This window comes from Pogona vitticeps, chromosome 6 (genome assembly GCF_051106095.1).
Source record: "Pogona vitticeps strain Pit_001003342236 chromosome 6, PviZW2.1, whole genome shotgun sequence".
Lineage (NCBI taxonomy): Eukaryota > Metazoa > Chordata > Lepidosauria > Squamata > Agamidae > Pogona > Pogona vitticeps.
Genome location: NC_135788.1, coordinates 94,598,895 through 94,622,015, shown reverse-complemented (window position 1 = coordinate 94,622,015; position 23,121 = coordinate 94,598,895). Strand labels below are relative to the sequence as shown.

Genomic DNA, 23,121 nt, shown 5'->3' with positions numbered 1-23,121 from the left:
TGCTCTAACCCACAACCGGTCACCAGGTTTAGGTAGAGCCATTTTAATTTCCCACAATGCACCAGAGCAACAACACATCAGAATATTGATGGAAATTAAAACAGTTGCTTCTACAGCCAGCCAGCCAATTCAGTCTGGATAACCGAGGCAGAAATTGCTCAGTATTGGGTTTTGTAGGGGTGCTGACCCCTCCAAGAGCTACCTGAGGATACCATATGCTGACCCTGAACCTGATGCTCAGACCATCTGAGGACAGACAAGAAAGGAGTTTTCAGAGAATGATGCTTTCTCCAGTCGGGGTTGTAATGTGAACAAAAGCTTCCCATGCAAACCATACCCATTAAGTGACAGGACTGTGATGCAGCTTAAGAGAGAGCCATTTTATCGTTGTACTTTCACAATACCATCCTATTTTCCAGACATGGTTTGTTGCCTGAATGGTGATTTGCAATCCCACCACTGCGTTGGGCAGGATTTGTACCACAGAGGTGTGCCCCAGAATTTTGCCAGAGCCCAAGCAGAATTAGCTGATCCATAAGAGGACCAACGTATCAAACACTCGCTGGACAAGGCCCAGGGATTCCTGCCATACTGGATGCACTCACAGTGTCATAGGCTGCGAGCACTTTCCTCAGGAGTTCCGGGACGGGGCCCTGCGCCTCCATGGAGGGGTACTCTTCACCCAGGTTCAGAGTGACAGCTGGAGGGCTCTCCTTCTCACTGGGCTGTAGCCACGTGGCCAGCTTTAAGATGCACTGCTTGATGTTGGCTGCTGGTGTCAGGCCACACAATTCCTTGAAGGAAACCAGAGCATTCTGGGACAGAAAAGATGCAGAAGTCAACAACATGCTAAACCACTGTGGAGTTCTCAGCTCCCAGTACTTCTGATCACTCCTTCATGCCACAATAAATAACCCCAGTTCCAGGGCCACATACACATCGTGGTGAACAAACTGGTGCACCCCTGCCTGTTGCCTCTTCTAAACCAGTCGGTGCAGGGTTACCATGTGAACAGAGCGAAAAGTGAGCTTCAGCGCTAAAGGCACAGACACTCTTAAATGCCTTAACCTTCTTTAACAATTTATGTCCGTTTCAGGACCCCTGTTAAATCTCTCTGGCAGAGCATCTGCTGTGCATTCAGAAGTTCCTGGGTTCAATCTAGAAATTGGAAACATGTATTCATGGTGAAATAATTACTTTTGTGTTAAGAAGGGGGCTGGGGGAAACCAAACAGATGCATATGATCTTCTAAAAATAATGAGTTGAAAGTAACATTTTAGTGTTACCGTGTTTCCCCAAAAATAAGACAGGGTCTTATATTAATTTTTGCTCCAAAAAAAAGCAGTTGGGTTTATTTTCAGGGGATGTTATTTTTCCCCCATGTACAACAATCTACGTTTATTCAAATACAGTAATGTCATCTTCTGGTTGCTGTGCAGTGGTGGAGGGCAGGCTTTCACTTAACTAGGGCTTATTTTTGGGGTAGGGCTTACAGTGGTGCCTCGCTTAATGATTGCCCCGCATTACGACAAATCCGCTTTACGACGATCTTTTTGCAATCGCAATTGCAATCGCAAAACCATGGTCTAAATGGGGGAATTTCGCTTTGCGATGATCAGTTCCCTGCTTTGGGAACCGATTCTTCGTAAAACGATGTTTTTTAAATAGCTGGTCGGCAGTTTCAAAATGGCCACGGGGTGATTAAAATGGCTCCCCACTGTATTTAGGGACAGATTCGTCGCTATACAGACAGCGAAAATGGCCACCGTATGGAGGATCTTCGCTGGACGGTGAATTTTTACCCCATTGGAATGCATTGAACGGGTTTCAATGCGTTTCAATGGGGTTTTTTTGCTTTACGATGTTTTTGCTTAACGACAATTTTCCTGGAATGTATTATCATCGTTAAGCGAGGCACCACTGTATGTTATGAGCAGCCTGAAAAATCATACTAGGATTTATTTTCAGGTTAGGTCTTATTTTCAGGGAAACAGGGTAGTTTCAAAACATTATTCTCAGAGGATTAAAGGCACCGATTTTTCTTGTCCTGTTAACACAAAAGGGGCAATCGAAACATTAACGCATTAATAGTAATGTGTTATTTCTAAACTCTGATTCAATTTCTGTGTCAACAATTTTAAAAATTAGGAGATAAGAAGGACATCTTTTTGCCCGAAACCATCAGAGGTTGCTGCCAGTCAGAGCGCACAATACTGTCTCAGAAAGCAAATTATTTTAACTTGCACTAAAGCAGTTCCCTGTGACTATTCTCCCCATACTTTTTCCTTGCTTAATCCAAGCACTAAAATTCTAGGCTTCATTCCCTATGCCAGGTCACAATTACTGCACTAACCTACACATCCCTCATGTCCCTCTGGAATAATCTCCTCTGAGCTGTTCTTCTCCATACATATTGGACTGGAGCCTCCATTAACTCTAGCTAGGAGCCTGGCAATGCTCACAGAGCATAATGGGAGATGTAGTCCAATACATCAGGAGGTGACCAGGTTGGGGAAGGCTGATTTGGAAATTCCTTCTGTAGAAGGGTTAAGGTTCTCCTCATATGACCACCTCCAGCTCACTTTTGTGAGCGGGGTGGGAGCAGAATGAAGAGCATGAGGCAGCACCCAGCTTCACAATATTTTCCTGGAGCAATTTATTTCTGTAGCATAACTGGGCACTCGGAGGTGTACAAAACCCACCAAATTCCTCCCAAATTCCAAACCCTTGCAAAGCAAATTCAGGAGACCCCATCTCCCACTACCTGGGTACCTGCATGTTCTCCCGCAGGTCTGTGGCCTCGCGCAGCGGCTGCGTGGCAGTGCGAAACACTTCATCAATGGCCTTGATTCCTGTGGCTTTAGTGGATGTGTACTCCCGCATACGCCGTCCCTTCCGCCCCGCAAGCCCCCGCCGTTGTGCTTTGCCTCCCCCCCTCCGGTTGGTGATGGCCACATGCACAAACAAGGTGGCATTGGGGAGGGGCTCGCCTGCCAGGGACTGGAGGGGCACGTGGCGGTAACCCATCTGGAGGCACTCAAAGGGGATGGTGTACTGTGCAATGAACTCATCACCGATGTAGTCATCGTCAAGCACCATGAAGCGTAGGATCGCCAGCTCAGGGAGGTTCACCTGGAACTCCAGGGTCTCCTCAAAAACTGGGTTGTCCCCGCTCTGCAGCACCGTCTTGGTGCGCTTTTCAGCACAGTCTGCAGGAATACCATGCATCTCAGCACAGACATACGGCTCCACCACATCACCTTTGGCTCCAGAGCCTTTGGGTTTGGGCAGATTTTGACCACTGATGATCTTGAGGTGCAACAGTTGGGCTGAGATGCCAGGTAAGGTATCCCTGGTGTTTGCACTGAAATAGGACACCTCCTCGCGCATGATGGCTGGCCGGAGCACATAGCCACAGCCTCCATTCTGGCGGAACCAACCAGCATTCAGGTCCATCATGAGGCCTGGTGTCTGATAGTTCATGGCCACCATCTGACAGCCACACTTCCAGAAGTCCTGGGGGTTCATGTTGCTGGCATCGATGCGCATGGGACTAGGGTAAACCCGGGACAGGAAGCGCTTGTTATAGGCCACGAAGTCCTCTGGCTCCTCGTTGGCATAGCGTCCAGCCTCTACCTCACTGAAGGAGCAAACCTCCCAGTAGCACTGGCTTCGCCGAGATGCCTCAAAACCCTGGAAGGAGACTGTCTGGCATAAGCTCACCAGGTCGGAGAGTTCACGACACAAGACCCGCCGGCAACGGGGCTGCTCCCGGTGCTCCTCGCTGTGGGGCAAGCCAAGCTCCAAGGCTTCCTCTTCATCAGACACCTCTCCCTCACTTGACTGGCAGCTCGGGAGCAGCTTCCGGCCTTTAATCAGGACGCAGCCCTTGAGCCTTTCAGGAGAAGGGAGATAGACCTCGTTTGGGTTTGGGGATGTCAAGTAAAGCTTGTCTCCAAAGGTCTTCCTCAGATATTCAGCCACAAGCCTCTGCTGGGCGACACAGCAGCGCACGGACAGGCACAGGATGAGGGGAAACTCGGAGGCCTCAAAGGCGTGTTCTGCCACAGCACTCACCACTCTGGAGAAGGCCAAACGGCTCCCGGCCCCAACCACTGGTTCTCCAGAGGAGCCATCGCACACCACCAGTTCCAGGCTACGGCAGCCAGCCTTGAGTGCTGCCACATAGCCGCCAATGTCTGAGGTGGAGCCCCCCCAGAAGCAACTGTCCTCTGCCAGACACGCTCCATGCGCAGAACTAATGTAGTAGTGGGACAGTGGCTGGCTCATGTCCTGACAGACCTTGCGGTGTTGGGGGTCAAATATGTCGCAGTCCGCTGAGAGGAGGTAGCGAGTGAAGCCGTCAATAGCTAAGTAGCCCTTTTCCCGGCCCTCCTTAGATGGCTCATATTTGCTCACAATCTCCAGGCACATCTGTTCCACCACCCCTTCCATGCCTTGCTCTGCCTCTAGAAAGCTCAACAGGTCCTTCACGGTCATGAATTCTTTATTGCTGGAAAACTGGACCAAAAGGAAGAAAACCTCCGGCCTGGTGCAAAGCTCACAGTAAGCCTCCACAAAGACCTCACAGCTCACTTCTTCCCCAACCCGCTCACTGGCTGCTTTCTGAAGCTCTTTGAACTTCAGTTCAATCGTTGACGCCTTCATACCTGGGTTAAGGGCCCGAATAAGCTGGACAGCCCGAGAAACAGGGATCTGGCCTTCTTTCTCCAGGTCTGCAATGTCAAAGACAGATGAAATCCAGGAGGTGCGGGGATTGGGGTGCCCGGTCTCAGGGGCCCCTTCCAGAGTGTGCTTGCCATAGGAGGCCAAATACCTCAACCCCATCACCCAAGCATTCACCACATCCGGAGAGCTTGCCACCAGATCCAAGGACTCGTAGTTGTCTCCATAGATGATGGAGAAGGCGCATTCATCTGGGAACTGGTCTGAGAGGCCGTTGGAGCGCAGCACGGGGGTCTTCTTCCCTACGCGCACTTCCTTGATCGACTTGATCTCAATCTTGGCTTTTTCCGAGTCCTTCTTGGAAGGTTCCCAGTGCATGAAGCGCAAGTCTGGGTCCAAGACAAAGAACCGACTGTACATGCGGGAGTTAGAGCGCACCTTCTTCATCTCACAGCCCTCCAGCATGAAGGAAATGCAGGCAGCTGTGCTGCTGAGTTTGCGGTTGCTGGGCATGGTGCTGAAGGAGACTGTCTTCTTCTTGTGCTGCAAGGGACGCTGGCGGGACCCATCCTGGGAGAAGGGAAAGGAGGAAAAAAAAACACAGAGATCAGGGGCAGGGCTAGGAAAAGCTGACCATTTTGCTTTCTCCTACAATCTGAAAAAAAAATAAACCTCACTTTTTTAAAATCCCAAATGTGAAGAAATGTGGGAAAATTAACAAATTCTCCAAAAAGGAATTAGAACAAAAGTCTACTACCCCATTTGCCTTGGACAAATTCAATCAGTCGATCTTCCCAACACAAAGAGGGTCAGATTTTGTTTGTCTCCCATATAGGGTTAAAGTTGAGGAGCCTTTCAGGAAAAGGAGCTGGCAACTCTAATTCATCCCCTCTATTGTAGCTGAAGACACAACAGGCAACAGGAGTTCAAAACAGGTGTTTAAGCATCCAAAGTTTTGGGCCTGGATAATGTAATTTGTCACTTTCTGCTTCTTCCACAGAGAATTTTTTTAAAAATCCCAAGTTCTTTGTACAGTGGACCCTCTACTTAAGGAATTAATCCGTATTGGAACGGTGGCTGTAAATCCAAAAGTCTGTAGGTCGAATCTCCATTGACCTACAATGCATTGAAAACTGATTAATCCCACAACTGGCAGTTTTTATTCTATTTTTGTTCCATTTTGGTTTTTTTCTGGTCTGTAAGTGGATTCTCAGGCTGCAAGTCGAATCTAAATTTTGCAGCCAGAGAAGTCTGTAACTCGAAAAGTCTGTAAGTTGAGTCGTCTGTAAGTCGAGGGTCCACTGTACCCCTAAAATGAAAAAAAAATCTGCAGGTTCCAGATAATTCTTATAAAAATATGAATGGAAGCATCTCATCCAAGCCGAGTCAAGGGATGCAACTGGACTGCTGAAGACACATAAAGAGAAAACTAAGGCAACTGAAGAAGAAAGGAAGAGGAAAGTTTAATCTTCGATCTGAATTACATCTTCTTTCTTGACCTCGCGCAATAATTGCCTACTAAGGATCAGGCCTCAGAAATAGAAAAATTAGAAGGTACATGTGAGGTGTGAAAAGATGGAGAAGCAAGAACTTGAATGACTGAAACCTCAGTGTGGATCTAGCCCACAGATGATGGCAAAACCATAGACAGAAACCATTTTTCGCGAAGGCTTTCACGGCTGGGATCTAATGGTTGTTGTGGGTTTTTCAGGCTCTTTGGCCGTGTTCTGAAGGTTGTTCTTCCTGATGTTTCGCCAGTCTCTGTGGCAGGTATCTTCAGAAGGTTGTCCTCCGAAGCTGCCAGCCATAGAGACTGGCGAAATGTTAGGAAGAACAACCTTCAGAACACGGCTAAAGAGCCCAAAAAACCAACAACAACCATTAGAGACGATTTTTGTTCATCTGTTTTTAAAACAAGCATTTCATACAGCTGTAAGGAAACAGGGATGGGCTGATCTGGACCAGAGGGAGAAGACAGGCCTGACCTGAACTCATAGAGCACTGCCCACCCCTCAAAGGTGCAGTAGCCAGATAAGAATGAACTGGCTCCAGGAACTGAGAGCCTATTCCTGACTACTAAATATACTGACATCCGACCATTCTGTTATTTCCTCCCCTCCCCCTAAGCGCCAATGCTTCCTGATGGTTCAAATGGAAGGTCAGGTTGAGGGGAGGGGGTCAGATAGGACAGAGTGGACAACAGAGCACAGAGAATGGAAGACTGGAGGGCGACAATGTTGGGAAATGATGTATCGCATGAGCTGGAGCTGCAAAGGAAAATGATTCCATCGACTCCCAGGAAGCTACACACACTCCATTCTGAAGGCCTCAGCCATTTATTTCCTTCATGACATCTCAGTCTTACGAAACTAGAGAAACTGAAGGGGCGACAGGAAAACTACATTCCCACTCCAGCATCCAATGATTAATTTATGGCCGAAGAGTAAGACCCCAGGGTAAAAAGTCATTTGATGCTGCAATCTGAAGCACTGTTAAGCTATCATTTACTTCTAAGTAAATATGACAGCAGTACACAAACTAACTTTGATTCTTTGCCTCTTCCCCAGATCTGATTCAGTTCCTCATTTTTTGCCTTTTTAAAACAATTGTTTTTGCAAACACAGAGTTAGTCTTATGGTATCGGTTTCACATTAGGATTTTTGTTAAGATCATTTTGTAAATTGCTTTGATTTTTTAAAAAATCAGGTATACTTATTTCCACAAGTGAAGCATTTGTTTTTGACCTTAGGCCAGTCATTATCTGAGAAAATAAGAACATCCCCGCTGGATCCGACCAAAGGCCAACATTCTGTTGACACAGTGAGCAACCTTGGCCCCATCTCTGTGCCATCTCTCCGGATTCCTCAGGAGGTTTGGCCCCCTGCTTCTGTAACAAAGGCTTCTTACTAGTAGAGTCCCCACGGCCTCCGTCTGATTATATTTTCAGAGTTAAGAGAGTTCTCTGTTCTTGCACATTTGATGAGACATAATTGGCTGTTTTTAAAAATGCGACAATTGATTACCTCCTAATTTGTTCTTAGTGTTTGTAGTTGGCTAGGCAGCTCGGTGGTTTGGGAGTTCAATTCCCCACTAGGCCTCCTGTGAGTACAGCCAGCCTGTGTGGCTTTGGGCAAGCTGCAAAGTGCCAAGGTGCTCCAGAAGAAGGGAATAGTAAACCACCTCTGAGTATCCTCTACCTGGGAAACCCGGAAAAGGGTCACCGTAAGTTAGAATTGACTTGATAGCATATGATTATTATTATTACTGGATTTTTATATACTTTAACTGTCTTTGAGCATTCCCCCCCCTTCCCTCTCTTTTTTTTTAAAAAAAGAAAAAGACACCCAAGATGTAATTAATCACAACTGTTCTCTTCCAGGTCTAAAGCATCTCACTGGGTTGCTGGAAGGATTACAAGGGCAGGCAGGGCAGGAGGAGAACAATTAACCTACTCTGTATATATATACTGAATGTAAAGGTAAAGGTAAAGGTTCCCCTTGACAATTTTTGTCCAGTCGTGTTTGACTCTAGGGGGCGGTGCTCATCCCCGTTTCCAAGCCACAGAGCCAGCGTTTTTGTCCGAAGACAATCTTCCGTGTTCATATAGCCAGTGCGACTTAAGACACAGAACACTGTTACCTTTCCACCGAGGTGGTCCCTATTTATCTACTTGCATTTGCATGCTTTTGAACCGCTAGGCTGGCGGGAGCTGGGACAAGCGATGGGAGCTCACTCCATCGCGTGGATTCGATCTTACGACTGCTGGTCTTCTGACCCTGCAGCAAAGGCTTCTGCGGTTTAGCCCACAGCGCCACCACGTCCCTATAATATACTGAATGTAAGAATCCATAAATACCTGTGTACCTGTTCTGAAAGTGCAGACGGCCAAACTCTTGCAGCCTCATCAAAAGAATAAAGGTTCCAGAGTGGATTGCACTCTTGCTTTTGCACTTGTTCCACTTGAGCGCCACCCTCTTTCCCTTTCACTCACCCTCAAAGTGGTAAAGAAGCCAGGCCTGGATGTAGTAGGCCGTGGGTGAAGACTGGAGACTCCTGTGTAGAGCTAAAGAGGTACCACTTGGTGCTGCCTCAACCAGCCCACGTCAGCCATGGCCAACTCCAGAGGCATAAAGAAGTGTGAAGACGTTGGGAAGCAAGAACCATTGAATACAAGAGTTGTCGTAGGTGAAAGTGTGGCCAGAAGAAGAAGAAGAAGAAGAAGAAGAAAGAAAGAAAGAAAGAAAGAAAGAAAGAAAGAAAGAAAGAAAGAAAGAAAGAAAGAAAGAAAGAAAGAAAGAAAGAAAGAAAGAAAGAAAGAAAGAAAGAAAGAAAGAAAGAAAGAAGGAAAGAAATCTGTGCATGATCAGAGGAAATTATGTCAGCCCTGATGAGAGATAACATACCCCCTGGACCATGCCTGGACTGAGGAGTGGTCCCAGGTATAAGCTCTGGGTGGTTTTGCTCCTGAGCACGGAATTCTGCTCCCAAACAGGTGGGGATCCTTTCCCGGGCATCTTGCTCCTCCCTGGGTAAGACTGACAGAAAGCACTTTTTGTGGGGTTCACAAGGAAAGAAAAGAAAACAGAGCTGGGATGCTTCCTTGCTCCGCAGCTGGAACCAGAGGCTACTCTAGATGGGGCCATCTCAAGACATTTTGCTGCAGAGGAACAAACGGCGCCCCAATGAAAAGTTCCGAAAGTTAGTCAAGTTATTTTAGTACAGAAGGCAGACAATCTCAGAAAAGATTCTTCTGCCCGCCTCCCTGGCAGTAGAAATATAGTAACTATCAATTAAATAATTAACAATTTGCTGCCTCTTCATCACACCTAGCATCAATTACATCAAGAGATGGCTGCCTCATTTTGGTCCATGGTGGGATGGATCTGTCTCTATGGGTGGGATCTGAAGTCCCTTCGCACTTTCCCAGGCCACTCGGAGGTGCTAGAAGACCCTAGATCCCAGAAAGGAGGGGAAGGTGTTCCCTCCCTCCCCCAGCAGCAGAGCAGAGACAAAAATTGACAGAGAGGGGGCGGAGGAGATGAATCAGTCATCATCCTGTTGCATAACGTTCCATCTCTACGGTTACCACAAAAAAAGAGAGAGAGAAAGAGGAAATTGATGGTTCCTAAATTGACACAAATCAGGAGATTGGCACAGGAGGGTACTAATCTCGGCTCATTGGATTTTGCTCATGGAAACAGAGAGGAGAAAGGGCTTCACGCTGAGGTTGGCAGGTGTAGATCAATGTATCTGCCTTTATTGGTTCGATTGCACATCAAAACGGACACAGGCCAACGTAATTTCTTCTTCTTCTTCTTCTTCTTCTTCTTCTTCTTCTTCTTCTTCTTCTTCTTCTTCTTCTTCTTCTTCTTATTCTTATTCTTATTATTATTATTATTATTATTATTATTATTATTCTTATTCTTATTCTTATTCTTATTATTCTTATTATTATTGCCAGAGGTGGAATTCAAAACCAACACTTCTGGTTTGACTTTGCAGCCTTCATTTTGAAACTGGCATCAACATCCTGCTATGATTTTTTTTTGGGGGGGGACTCTTGAATTTTTATTATACTATTCACAGAGAAGTGGTGTCTAGCTCGATGAAGGCTTGTATAGGCTAAAAGCCAGCTTTTTTTCTGATATTTTAGTGGACTAATATCAAGCTGGCTGGATCGCTCAGTGGTTAGAGGCTGGGAGTTTAATTCCCCAGTGTGCTTCCTGTGACTAGGACCAACCTGCATGGCCTTGGGCAAGCTGCGCCAGTCCCAGGATGCCCCCAGAGGAAGGGAATGGTAAATTAACGCCTGAGTGCTCTGAAAAGGCTCACCACAAGTCAGAATTGACTTTATGGCACATTAGTGTAATTAATAGGGGTATCACCCCTTTCTTGCTTTTACTATTTTCGAGGTCAACTTTTAGATTCTCCTGGCCAGTGACTGGGGAATTCCGGATGTTGGGAGTCCAAAATGATAAACTTCTCCAGGCTCTAGAATCAATTCCCCCCCCACCCCAATGCTCTCCCATCCGTTCTTGTTGAACTGAAGGAAAGCTGCCCATCTATTTTCATGGGGCTTCCAAGGCAGAACATTCCCACAGCCCACACATCCAAAGGTTCAAAATATTCGGCAGATAGGAGCTGCATTGAGTAGCAATGAGTTACAGAGTGTCTGAACATCCCTGGAATTCAAGGTCTCTGTTTGATTCACAGTTTCATCCCCAGCAAGGTTATAAAAACTCACAGGGAGGGAGTGCTGAAGGTTTAGAAAACAGAATGGGGAAGGGCAGGCAGCAGGCACATTCTGGAGAAAAAGCTTTTACTGTTTCCTGTCTATTTCCCTACTTCCATCTCCATATTATTCCTCCTATTTCTTCTGCAGCTCAGTGATTCCCTTTTCTACTTAGTCTCAGCTTCCAGTAATACGGAAGGGAAAATCACACCACATACATTTACAATAAGAAGTAAAAGTTTGGGTTTAGACAAATCCTTCCATGTACAACTATAGCCTTTCTCAACATGGGGACCTCCAAATATGTCAGCCTACAATGGGTCTGCTGGCTGGGGATAATGAGAGTTATCATCTCATGCTATTAGAGAATACCAGTTCAGCAAATACTGGACTTCTGCAATGCATTGCACACGGGTCTGTCCTTGAAGATAACTTCTAAATTCTTCCAAACATTTCTGTCTGCATGGACATATTGCTTTGGCCAGTCAGCCTGATTATAATTTTACAACATCTTGTGTTATTTTCATTATGGCTTTTTGCTATTTGTATTGTGCTTTATAGGAAAATTTTCATCATCCTGGTATCTTTTGATGGTTTATAAATACGTATCCACATAAATCAATCAATGTGCCTTAACATACTTAGACCTCTGGATTCTCTAAACATAAAAATATAATTGTGTACCAACAGGTAATCCAAATTCTGTACCAAGAATTGGCTGGATTCTACAATCCATACAACAAATGAAGACCAAAACTACCTAATCCTTTATTTTGCAAAAGTAATTCCAATTTGTTTTGATATAGGGGATGCGTAAGGAGCTAAGGAGAGCACTAAAGCCTAAACCTGCAAACCAAGACAGGGAAATGTACAGCCACTTGAACACTGCCAGATTGTCTCTCCCCTAAGCCTCCACCAAATGTAGATGTTCTTGGGAGTGCATTTCATATCAGCTGCAAGGGCTGATATGAAATGCACTCCAAGAACATCTAAAGGATCACATATTCCCTTCCCCATCACAAGATTCATTCAGCCACACTCTGGAGATCTAATCAGACATTATCCATAAAATCTCAAACCTATCCTGGCAATCATGAGAACTAAGAAAAATCACTTTTTGACTTTACATTTTTGCAACTAAGGCTGACATTCATAAGAAACAGGATCCATTGCCTGCTGTCAGGTTCAGTCCTTTCCTGGTGCTCCTGTGAAACCACAACATGACTCATTTGGCTTGCTCTGTCTGGTTCCCTTGGGCCCAACAATAACTCTGTGAATTCAAAAGCTTTCCACTTTTGCAAAACGGCTCATTTGTCAAAGGAGAGATGCTCCGAGTTAACCTTCCTCAACTTGGTCCCTCCTGAGATGGTGGACTATGTCTCCTATCTTCTAACACCCCTGCTGGCATGGCAAACATGCTCATGATAATGGGGTATGCAGTTGCATACATTTACAGGAGTCTGAGTTGGGAAAGGCAGCCTAAGAGTGATATTCATTATTTACTATATTTATGTAATACTTCCCCCCCTCCTTCCCCAGCTCCATATTGCCTTTACAACAACCTTGTGAAATAGTTTAGAATTTGATTGGTGGATGTCAGGTTTCTACTACAAAACTAAACAGATCCCAGAAACCTGGTATCTAAGTGCCCCTGCGCTACACTGTGCTGATGCTCCTAGTCTGCCTTACAATGTACATTGTTTATCCAGTAAATGAACTGGGAAACCACATTCATCCTTTGTTTGCAAGATATATAACCATCAACTATGGAACTGATCCGATTTCCTGTTTCCAAGGGACGTAAGCTATGCAAAGTGCTGGCTCTTGGGGCAATCAGGAAACTTTGCCCACTACCTAGGGCAAAGTTTCAAGGTTTTAAAATTAGATGGGCTTGGTTTTAATTGTGTAATATTATTTATCTGCAATATAAACAATATATTTCTCTGGGCTGCTTCCAATGATTAAAAAAAAAAAACAACCAAGACTTCTTATTAAGTTTTGCTCTGGCTTTGCTCACCATTGGTTGCTGTGCCTTCCATGCCACCAGCCTCCATGAGCAATCAGCACCATCAAATTCCCCATGCCATCTCTCACTCTGGATTCCTCCTAGACCTAGTCATCACATCTACCTGCATTTCTGCCACCATATTTCCATAAGACTCAACCTCTTCCCTCCTCATGTCTCCTCTTTAGCTCATCCAAGTCTAAATACACAAAGGCAATATTGCCATCTCACACTAAGCCAAAGTTTATGCTAGCCATGGTTTGTCATTTTAATGAGCGACTGCCCTAAATAAACCACCCAAACCACCGTTTGTTTTTCCCATTGATGGTCTGCTCCTCTTCTGTGCCTTTTTGTCACCTCCTGTTTTAGAGCAGGCAGCTAGCATAACAGCCCAGGAACAAACCATGGTTGCAGGCTCAAGATGTGATGGCAAACATCAAGTTAAACAACTCAGGAGTTTATGAATGAACCGCTAGCACTCTAATTGTGGTTTGTTGCCAATTAACAAATTGGGAAAAGTCTCGGAAAGAATAACAAGAATTCAACAAACCAAAATCTGATTTACCATTACATGGAAAAAGTCCTAGGTGGCACTTTGAAGGCTAACCATTTTAAAATGGGCTTTGTAGACACCGCGGACTTCCTCAGACGCGCAACAACTTGCCATCAATCTGGCAAATTCCTATTTCCATTCTGACTGGGGAGATTGCAAAGAGTGAGTTCAAAAGAAACGGAGGTGCAGAAAGCACAGGTAGTAATAAGAACCTTAACAGTGGTAACTCACAATCCATTGTTGGCAGTGGATATCCCAAGCACCACTTCACTGGTAAGCTGATTAAAAATGTAGTGTCATTTTTTAAAAAAATGTTCTTGTCAGACCAAAGAAAATGGAATTGAATCCCTTCATGAGTTATTTGAGAATTTCGCACTGTGATATGTTGCCGAAGTCCCGCTGCTCCAGACTGGTCACCTTAAAGTCACCAACAGCAACAAAATAACATTAGCACTGTGAGCACCTAATGAAGGGGGCCGCAGTCCACCAAGAAACAAACAAGCTGTAATAATTTTTGTAGGCGTTAAACTGAGAGGAGATTCCTTCCTTATTTTGCTGCAGCAGATTAATATGGTTACTTTCCCTGAATGCACAGAATTGGATTTTTCATATTCTACTATTTTTACTGCCATATCTGCTTTCCTTCTATATGCCACCTCCTTATGTTGTCGAGATTTAAATTGTACGTTCCTTGGGGAAAGGACTTACTCTTCTTGCTTGTGTTACTTTATAGATTATCACATGCATGCACCTTACAAAGTGCTTCTCGCTTGAACAATTTCATTGTGACACCAATAGCTGGAAATGTCTCTGATCCTCCTGGAAAGACGGCAGAAAGCTACCGCATCTCCAGATGGTGCTTTGCAAAGCAGGCACATATGTGAAAGGTCCAAGTTCTCTCTCTTTGATGTACTAAGCAAACGGACACAGTGGGAATCTGGAGAGCAAGGAACGGAGTTCAAAAATGGACTCAGCCACTTCCTAGAAAGAGGCGTGCGCGTACACACACACACACACACACACACACACACACACACACACACACACACACACACACACACAGAGTACACTTCCTCGCCATCAGGCGCAGCTGAAGGAGAAAATCTGGACCTCCACAGGAAGTCTGTGTAACAAGAATAACTTTTCCTGCCTTTGGAATATGAACAGGTGTTTAGCTTATTCTTTGAGAAAGGGGTGAAGGGAAGGAAAAACAAAATAAAATTAGAAAGCTCCAAACAAGGAGAAAATGAACTCCCCAAAAAGCAGGTTGCAGGATTTTCCTACCATGTCAGCAAGCAGCAAGTAGGCAAGGTTTAAGATTTAGGACAGAGCTCATGGGAAGCCTTGTTTCTCCCTTGTCTCTGCCAGGAATCAGTGCTGGTGTATGCAATAAATTGTTTTAGAAAATCTTTCCAGCTATGGACACAAAACAGGTGAATGGGAAAGAGAAGGTGCAGGCAGAAAGTCCCCGGTTCAGTTACTGGCATCTCCATATAAGGCTGAGGAATGGGTAAAAAATGAGGTCTGGAGGGTTTCTGCTTGATGGTGATGATAGTACAGACTGACACTGACCTATGAGCTGACTTCCGTCAGGCAGTTTGCTTTATCCCTGTGTTGCATTCATTGCCAGTTTGTGGGCTTCCCAAAGGAAAATAATTTGGCTCTGGTGGAAATGCACTGCCGGATGAGCAAGATCTTTGTTCTGGTCCAACATAAACATATGTTTTGTTCTTATACAAGTGTCTCATATATCAATAATAATACCCCTGACTGTCACCATTGCCCTTGGTTTGCACCAGGGAGAGTGAAGGGAACCAGAGCCACTAGATCCTGTTTGGGGGTCATTAGCTATTCTATGGCCTTTCCTCTATCAATGGTCACAGCCATTCCATCCGATTACAGCAGAGGGTGAGGCAAAAAATCAGCCCTTCACCTCTGCTGAGATGTTAATAACTTTAAGCTCTTCTGGAACCATCCATGGGGTCACGAAGAGTCAGACACGACTTAACGACTAAACAACAACAAATATATATATTAAACATCTCTAATTACATCTTACAGAACTTACAACAGTAAGCTCTGTTTTGGGAGCACATTTTATTTGGGGAGGTATTTTTTCTAGGCTGACCTTTGCTCTCACTGACCGCATGGCCTGAGGGGGCGGGGTTTAGATTTAAATGAGTGTGAGCAGAAGCAGCGCACAAAATTCTCTGATTCTATTTTTTACCCTAATCTGATAAATAGGAAAGCCAAATAGCATTGCATACACCTGGGGGGCAGGAAAGTCTTAGGGGTCGGACCATACTTCCCCACTATTAGGGAGCAGGCTGGGTAGGTGGGGCTCGTCAGCCATGGAAGGCAGCCCATCTAGGAGAAGGAAAACTCCGATTTCAAACCTCCACTGCCTTATAGCTGTATCCGTTGATGGAAAAGGCTTCAGGAGTTAACCTCGAGGCAAAATCCGGGGCTGGAGTCCTGGAGCCAATTTGTGTCATTCTGGCAACTCCTGTGACATCGCTGGAACCAGTTGTATTGGCTCTTGCCTTTCCATTGGACTATTTCAGAGATGTGGAGAGGGGGGGTTTGCTGCTTGGGTAACAACCTATCCTCCATATTATTTTACCCAGGCTTTGTCCTCTGGAGAGGGCACTCCAGCTTTGCGTACAGCATCGAAACAACACAGGAAGTAGCAGTTACCGGTTATAAGTCTTTGCTTGATTAGCGTAGAGCAGGCTTGTCCAACCTTGGCCCTCCAGATGTTCTTAGACTACAGCTCCCAAAAGCCTTCACCACCACCTCTGCTGGCCAGGATTTCTGGGAGTTGAAGTCCAAGAACATCTGGAGGGCCAAGGTTGGACAAGCCTGGCGTAGAGCATGACGCCAGGGGCTACTTCTGACAATGGGAGAGGTCATTGCACCTCATTAGGTAGCTACAGCCCGCCTTAAGCTGGACAGTCCCCAGCCACTAAAAGGGGACAGATTGCACTTGTCTGCAATGTGGAAGGGACTGTCGCTCTCGAATTGGCCTTCTCAGCCACACTAGAAGCTGTTCCAAGTCCTCCATACAGAGTACATTACCATAGTCTCTCTAGACTGAAGGATGCCTAACTAACTTCTGGAACCATGTCCTGTGCCAGGTGCAGGGTCTTAAAATGTTAGCATCACCACCAGTGCAATAAAACTGAATGGTTACAGCTACTGTATTTCATTCTTGGCTCTTTAAAATGTTGAGACAGATATTTTGCTAATTCATGTGTTGGCTTTGCCATACTGTGGAATGATTATGCATCAAAACTTTGAATTACTTCATCTTAAAAATGGCTAAACTTCAGCTTACAATTGTTGAAACAATAATAAGGATCTACCGTAATGAGAAAAACTAAATCGTTGTGTTTGCCATTTTGATAACAAAAATAATGGATTCTAAATTGATTGTCGAAAATTTAAGGGACTCAAGTAATGTTTTAGTTTTTAATTAATTATTTCCAAGTTTCGTCCACAGGTTATCATGAAACAAGTGTCTGAATTTGGTTCATCACCTTCCTCCTTCTTCCCAATCCATTCTCCTCCTGAGTTTGAGGGCAAAGATGCTCTTATTACTGAGCTTTGTAAGCTGCTCTTTGAGTCTTTTGAAGCTGTTAAAAAAAGCTTCAGGTATATAAAATAAATAAGATAAGACATTCCTGTTGAAATGCAGACATTCCACTTCGTTGCCACTGTCCCACTGGGCTACTACCACCAACTGCTATGAAGAGGACCTTTACACTTACCCCTGTTGAATTTCATTCTGTTGCTTTCGGCCCAGTGCTCCATCCTATCAAGGTCATTTTGAATGTTGTTTCTGTCTTCCAGTGTTTGAGCTATTCCACCCAATTTTGTATCATCTGCAAATTTGACAAGCATTCCCTGCACTCCCTCATCCAAGTCATTAATAAAAAAAATATTGAAGAGCATCGGGCCTAGGACTGAGCCTTGGGGTACCCAACTAGTTACCTCCTCCCAGTTAGAGAAGAACCCATTAATCATCATCTTCTGAGTATGATTCTGTAGCCAAAATGTCTATCCACCTGACACTTGATTTAACCTGCCCACATCTAGTTAGCTTGCTAATCAGGATATGATGGGGCACTTTGTCAAAAACTTTGCTGAAGTCAAGATATACTATGTTCACAGCATTCCCTCTGTCTATCTGGGAGGTGACCTGATCAAAAAGCAAGATCAAATTAGATTGGCAGGATTTGTTCTTGACAAATCTGTGTTGCCTTCTCGTTATTACTGCATTGTTTTCTAGGTGCTTGTACAACGACTGCATTATGATCTGTTCAGAATTTTGCCTGGGACTGATGTCAGGCTGACTGGCTTCTAGTTCCCAGGTTTCTCTTTTTGGCCCTTTTTGAAGATAGGGACAACATTAGCCCTCCTCCAATCCTCTGGCACCTCCCCCATTTCCCATGATTTCAAGAAATTAATGGCTAATGGTTCTGAGAGTTCTTCAGCCAGTTCCTTCAGTACTCTCCGATGCAGTTCATTAACTTCATATTCTACAGCAAAGGTCGAAATCCTACTATTTCATGATCCCCTTTCAAGGGGCTAAATCTGTTACTCCCAACCAGGATAGAATGAATGGTACTTGTTAAGTCAACACTTACATCAGTCCCATATTTTAAGCTGGTCCCTTCCAGCTGGGACTAATAACAGCATTTAGTCCAAGCTTTGCTTCCTCTTTGATTTGTAGCATCTGGTCTATTACAATTTTAAAAAACACAATGATAGCTCCAGAAATAGAATGTAGGTATGAATGAAAAACCGGGATGGCCATAGCTCCAAGGGCATTGCCCAGACTGTGCATGCAGAAATGTCTAGGATCAATTCCTGCATCCCCAGGTAAAGAGGATCACCTCAAATGTGGACAGCCATGACCGACAATCACAGGTTGATTCATGTTTTGTGCCTTGCATTTTAAGCCCCCTTCTTCAGCTGAAAAAAGTTCCAAAGGTGGCTTACATAAGAAGCTGTCTGCTCTTGGGCTTACAGTCAAAAGCCACGACACTAAAGGAAAATGAGATATGAAGGAGAAGGAAAACAACAACAACCATAGGTATTCATTGTTAGTTTAAAAGGTCTCATGAGTGTCATTTCAGGCAGGGAGGAAGGAAACAAGCTCCCTGCAGCTATTCTTGAACTGGCTGATGCAAAGAATGAGGATGGATTCTCTCTAGTTATGATGTCTTTCCCTGGGGAGGGGAACCAGCCTTCCCTTTGCTGAGAACAAAGGACAAAATGAGCCACCTTGTTAGTTCTGAGAGCAGGGAAGATAGCTGGTCTTAGCAAAGCTCTTAAAACGGGAATATGTGGCTTTCCAGATGCTTGGATTCCAATCCCTATGATGCCTTACTATTGGCTGTTTATGGAAGTTATATTCTGAAAATGTCTGTATTGGAGTTTCCCCCCACCACCACCTCATGTGCTGTCTGTAGTTTGAGAGACTGGGAGGGACTTTTCGGAGCTGATTGTCTGTCTATCCAGCACTAACCAATTGTTCTTTCCAGCTTTTGAAATTCAAAGAGAGCCCTGCCTCTCTTCTAAGTGTTCTATCCCTTGCTTTCATTTGTCAGTGCTAGTTTGTTCTTGCTATTGATTTGTTCGGTTGGTTGCTAGCATGTGTGCAGTAAAGAAAACAGGATACATAAGTCTGTAAATCTAAGCAACTGTAATTACAGAAATGTTTTTCTCTCTCCTACAAATGTCTCAGAATGAGTTACGGGAACTTTAAGTGCCAGCCAACAAGAAAGGGGTGGACTCTGAGGAATTTGAAGCTATTGCCCTCTGTAGATTTCAACACTTCTGTCTAGCCAAAATGAGAATTTTACTAGCAATTCAAAACTCTGCAACAGTCTGGAGGGCCAGAAACTGCCCATCTCTGTTTTAGAGCATTGCCTCCGGTCCTTTACACCACCGATCCGTTAGAGTCAGATGCCAAACTAGGCTCATAACCGCAAATGCAAAACAAGAGGCCCACTGACATAAGAAAGTACTTTGGTCCTTTGCTCAATTAATATCCAGCACATCCAGCGATTAAACCTTCAGGTTTGGCCAGACCTTAACCTCTCAAGTCCCAGTGAGCTGATTTGCTCCTCACAGGAATTAATTTGCTAACACGGACTGGCTTTGAGAGGAAGGGTGTGTGCATCAGATCTGCACCTCCTTCCACTAAAGGCTTCTCTTCTCTCTTCCTACTTCCTTCTGCATTTCTCCTTCTGAGAAAGAGACGGCAGGTGGCTTAGAGACAAAGTAGCAGGAAAAGAGAGCCAGATGGGCAAGGCACTCTGGACAGTAGGTAGGTCAACCAGCAAGAGAAAACAAAAACACAAGAGGGATCCCAGCAACATAGCCGACTAAACCGCCTCCCGATCCAGCTTCTCTGAAAGCCTCTCTCTCGCTTGCTTGCTTGCTTGCTTACTCACACTCTTCCCCAAGCCAGAACGTATCCCAGCCAAAGGCTCATTGGAGATTCTGTCTGGGGATGAGCTGGGAAGTGGAGTTGCATTCCCACTGAACGCCAGAAATGCTTTTCCAGCCACCTGTGAATTCCTCTGGAAGTGCATCCCCTTGTCTGTTCTCTGCCATCCTCTCCGGAAAGTGGGACGAGGAGCACAAGTCTCTGCACCAGCAGCTGCAGGTGGCAGCAGGAGAATCTCTGCCACAGGATTTCAGCTGTCACTTGGATAGACAGACAGACACAGTGTGCGTCAGTCAGGCTGTGCACTGACGACAATGGCAACAGAGACAAATTCTTTTTTTTTAAGAGAAGGTGTTGTTAAAAAGATTTTCAGTGAGCCCATCATCCACACCTCATGTCTGAATAACAGAAGGGCACACACCACTATTTTTGAGAGCTGATCATAAAAGTCAGATTTCTTCTTGACAAAAAGCTTTCTCCTGTGCCTTTCAGGGGTCCTTGAAGGCCTCCTCATTTGGAACACCTTTTGGCTGGAGGATTGTGGGGGAGGGGATGTATTGTGAATTATGGGATATGTAGTCTAGTGCATCTCGTGTGTGTAAGGTTGGCTAAAAATGGCTAAACCGAAACAGCATAAGCATAGGTACCTGAAATAACTATATACAGTAGCGAATGTATGGCTCTTCAGATATTATATGACAATTCCTATCTGCTCCAGCTAGCACAGCTAATGGGAATGATGGGACTTGTAGTTCAATAACATTTGGAAGGCTATATAGTCCTCACTCCTGATATATAGGCCCTCTGTTTGCCCCATCCGTACATCCTTTTCTTTCCTTCGTTGTTTCCCCCACATCAAATTTTAAATTGTAAGCTTGTGCCAGGGAGCTGTCTTGTTGTGTTTCTCATACGCCACACAGACTGATGGCACAACGCTCTTATATTATTACTAATGCCTTATGGAGTGGTATTGATAGTGGTGGGAATGGCAGCAGCTGCCAAATTAATTTTAATTTGACACAACATTTTCCACTGCTTCAGAGGCAGCTGCCCAGTCCAAGCTCTCACAGTGGAACAAGAAGAGGCACAGAATGAAAGCTGGTGATCAGAGTTTAGAAGCCAGGCCGGTCCTTGTCTGGTCCTGAGGGAAAATCTTTCACCCTCAGTTCCTCTGTCTTAAAAATGGGAATGTCAAGAGCCTAATCCACAGCTTTGAGACAGAGAAAACTCTGTGCAACTTAGAAAAAACTAATGAGATATTGTTCATCTTTTAGAAGCCACTCCCCCAATTGATGCAACAAATTGGCACTCTGCCCATTGTCAAAAGACCTCAGGGCTATATTGTGCCTGAAAGTGTGAGTGAGTGAGTGAGTGAGTGAGTGAGTGAGTGAGTGAGTGAGTGAGTGAGAGAGAGGGGGGGGGAGGGAGGGAGGGAGGGAGCAAAGCCTCTAGAATGGAGCAGTGTGAGAAGCAGAGAGCACTTCAAAATTAGTCTGTGAATTTCAGTCCTGAGGCAGTCCTGGTTCATGTTTTCCTGGCCCAAGGTATAATGCTTGTCCTCTGCCCATCTTCCCAGACCCCCAGGAACCTCTCTAGATGCCCTTATAAAAGGTCCTGAGCACACTCATCCAGTATGAACATATCCCAGCCATAGAAGAGCACTCCCTTCTCCCCTAATCTTTCAAACGGGATACCCGGGGGAAAGTAAGCTTCCCCTATTGCCTTGACTAGTGTGGGTTTAGCCTTTTTAAAAAGACACTACCAGCTAATGACAAGCTAATTCTGTGTTCTGCAAGGTGCACGAGAATGGCCTAGGAAGCCAGCGGAGGTGGTGGTTTGGAACACAGCCCACACGCCTTGTATTAATAGCACAGGAGCAATCAATTCTTAAAATAGGCTGCACGGAGCAAAGGAGGCGGGTCTCGGGTGACAGCAACCTATTCTGGAGATGAGCAATGGTGACGCAAGAACAATTAAAAGGCTGCTTTTAGAAAGATGCACACCTACCAGGCCACCTCTGGCAGAAATGCTGGCATGCACCCACCCAGAGGTTAATACCCTACAGATGGTGGGGCGGGTGGGGGTGGTCTGTGGCAGATACTGACAAGAGACCAGTTAAAGGAAGATGTTCTTTACTGGGCATGTGTACTGCACATGGATTTTGTCATGACTCAATAACTATAATTTTCAGTTAAAACAACGCCTTTTAACGAGGAATCCGCTTGACGACGATGTTTTTGCAATCGCTTGGTTTGAATGGGGAAAATTCGCTTTGCGATGATTGGTTCCCTGCTTCGGGAACCGATTTTTGCTTTACGACGATCAAAAACAGCTGATCGTCAGGTTTCAAAATGGCCACCAGGTGTACAAAATGGCTCCCTGCTGTGTTTAGGAGCCATTTTTCGCTTTACAGGCACCCGAAAATGGCCGCCCCTATGGAGGATCTTCGCTGGACGGTGAGTTTTCAGTCCATTGGAATTTTTCAATGCATTTCAATGGGCTTTTTAATTTCGCTTTACGATGTTTTCGCTCTACAGCAATTTCACTGGAATGAATTAACGTCGTTAAGCAAGGCACCACTGTATTTGCACAACATATCTATGGTATCCTTCCCTTTTGAGATGCAAAACACCCAAAAGAAGCACCAATGGAGTAGGAAATTTTTAGTAAGGATACAAACAACCCATTTAGTGCTTTCAATTTTTAGAACAGCAGTTATTGTGATTTTGAATAATTTGTGCAACTGCATGAATTCGGCAAAAATAGCCAATTTCCCACAAAACATCATTCTTGTCAACCAAGAACCCAACTGAGAGGACCAAGCAATTTTTCTTGCTTTCCTCATAGATAAGAAAAAAAATATTGCAGTTCTTTGTCAAAGACTCTCATAAACGGCCATCGATCTTTCTAGGGACTGAAAGGGGAACATTCTAAAATATCCACCTATGTGTCAGAGGAGAGGTGGCTGGCAGGACCATAGCTTTGTGGTTGAGCACACAGAAGGTCTCAAGTTCAATCCTCACCACCTCCATTTAGAGCAGTCAAAAGGCAAACAGGTGGAAAAGATTCCCTGCCTGAACGCCTAGAAAACTGCTGTTTGTCAAGGTAGGCAATATTAGGCTAAATGTAGTCCAACCTGTCACAATAAGGCAGTTTCCTATCTTAGGTTGGAAAGGTTCTCTGCC

The 23,121-nt window shown here is 44.9% G+C and overlaps 1 protein-coding gene across 2 annotated transcripts in view; it reads right to left on the bottom strand.

Moving 5' to 3' along the window:
- LOC110074905 (inactive phospholipase C-like protein 2) overlaps positions 1-23,121 on the bottom strand; it is a 42,588-nt gene that overhangs the window by 8,764 nt on the left and 10,703 nt on the right. Inside the window, exons 2-3 of one of the 2 annotated variants that reach the window (XR_013537564.1) lie at positions 2,765-5,256; positions 606-815 (exon numbers count right to left, since the gene is read on the bottom strand). Coding sequence is in view for 1 of the 2 variants with exons in the window: in XM_020785645.3 (XP_020641304.3) it covers positions 606-815; positions 2,773-5,256 (2,694 nt within the window). In the remaining variant the exon portion in view is untranslated. The remainder of the gene's footprint in view (positions 1-605; positions 816-2,764; positions 5,257-23,121) is intronic. The other variant, XM_020785645.3, reaches the window with a different exon arrangement.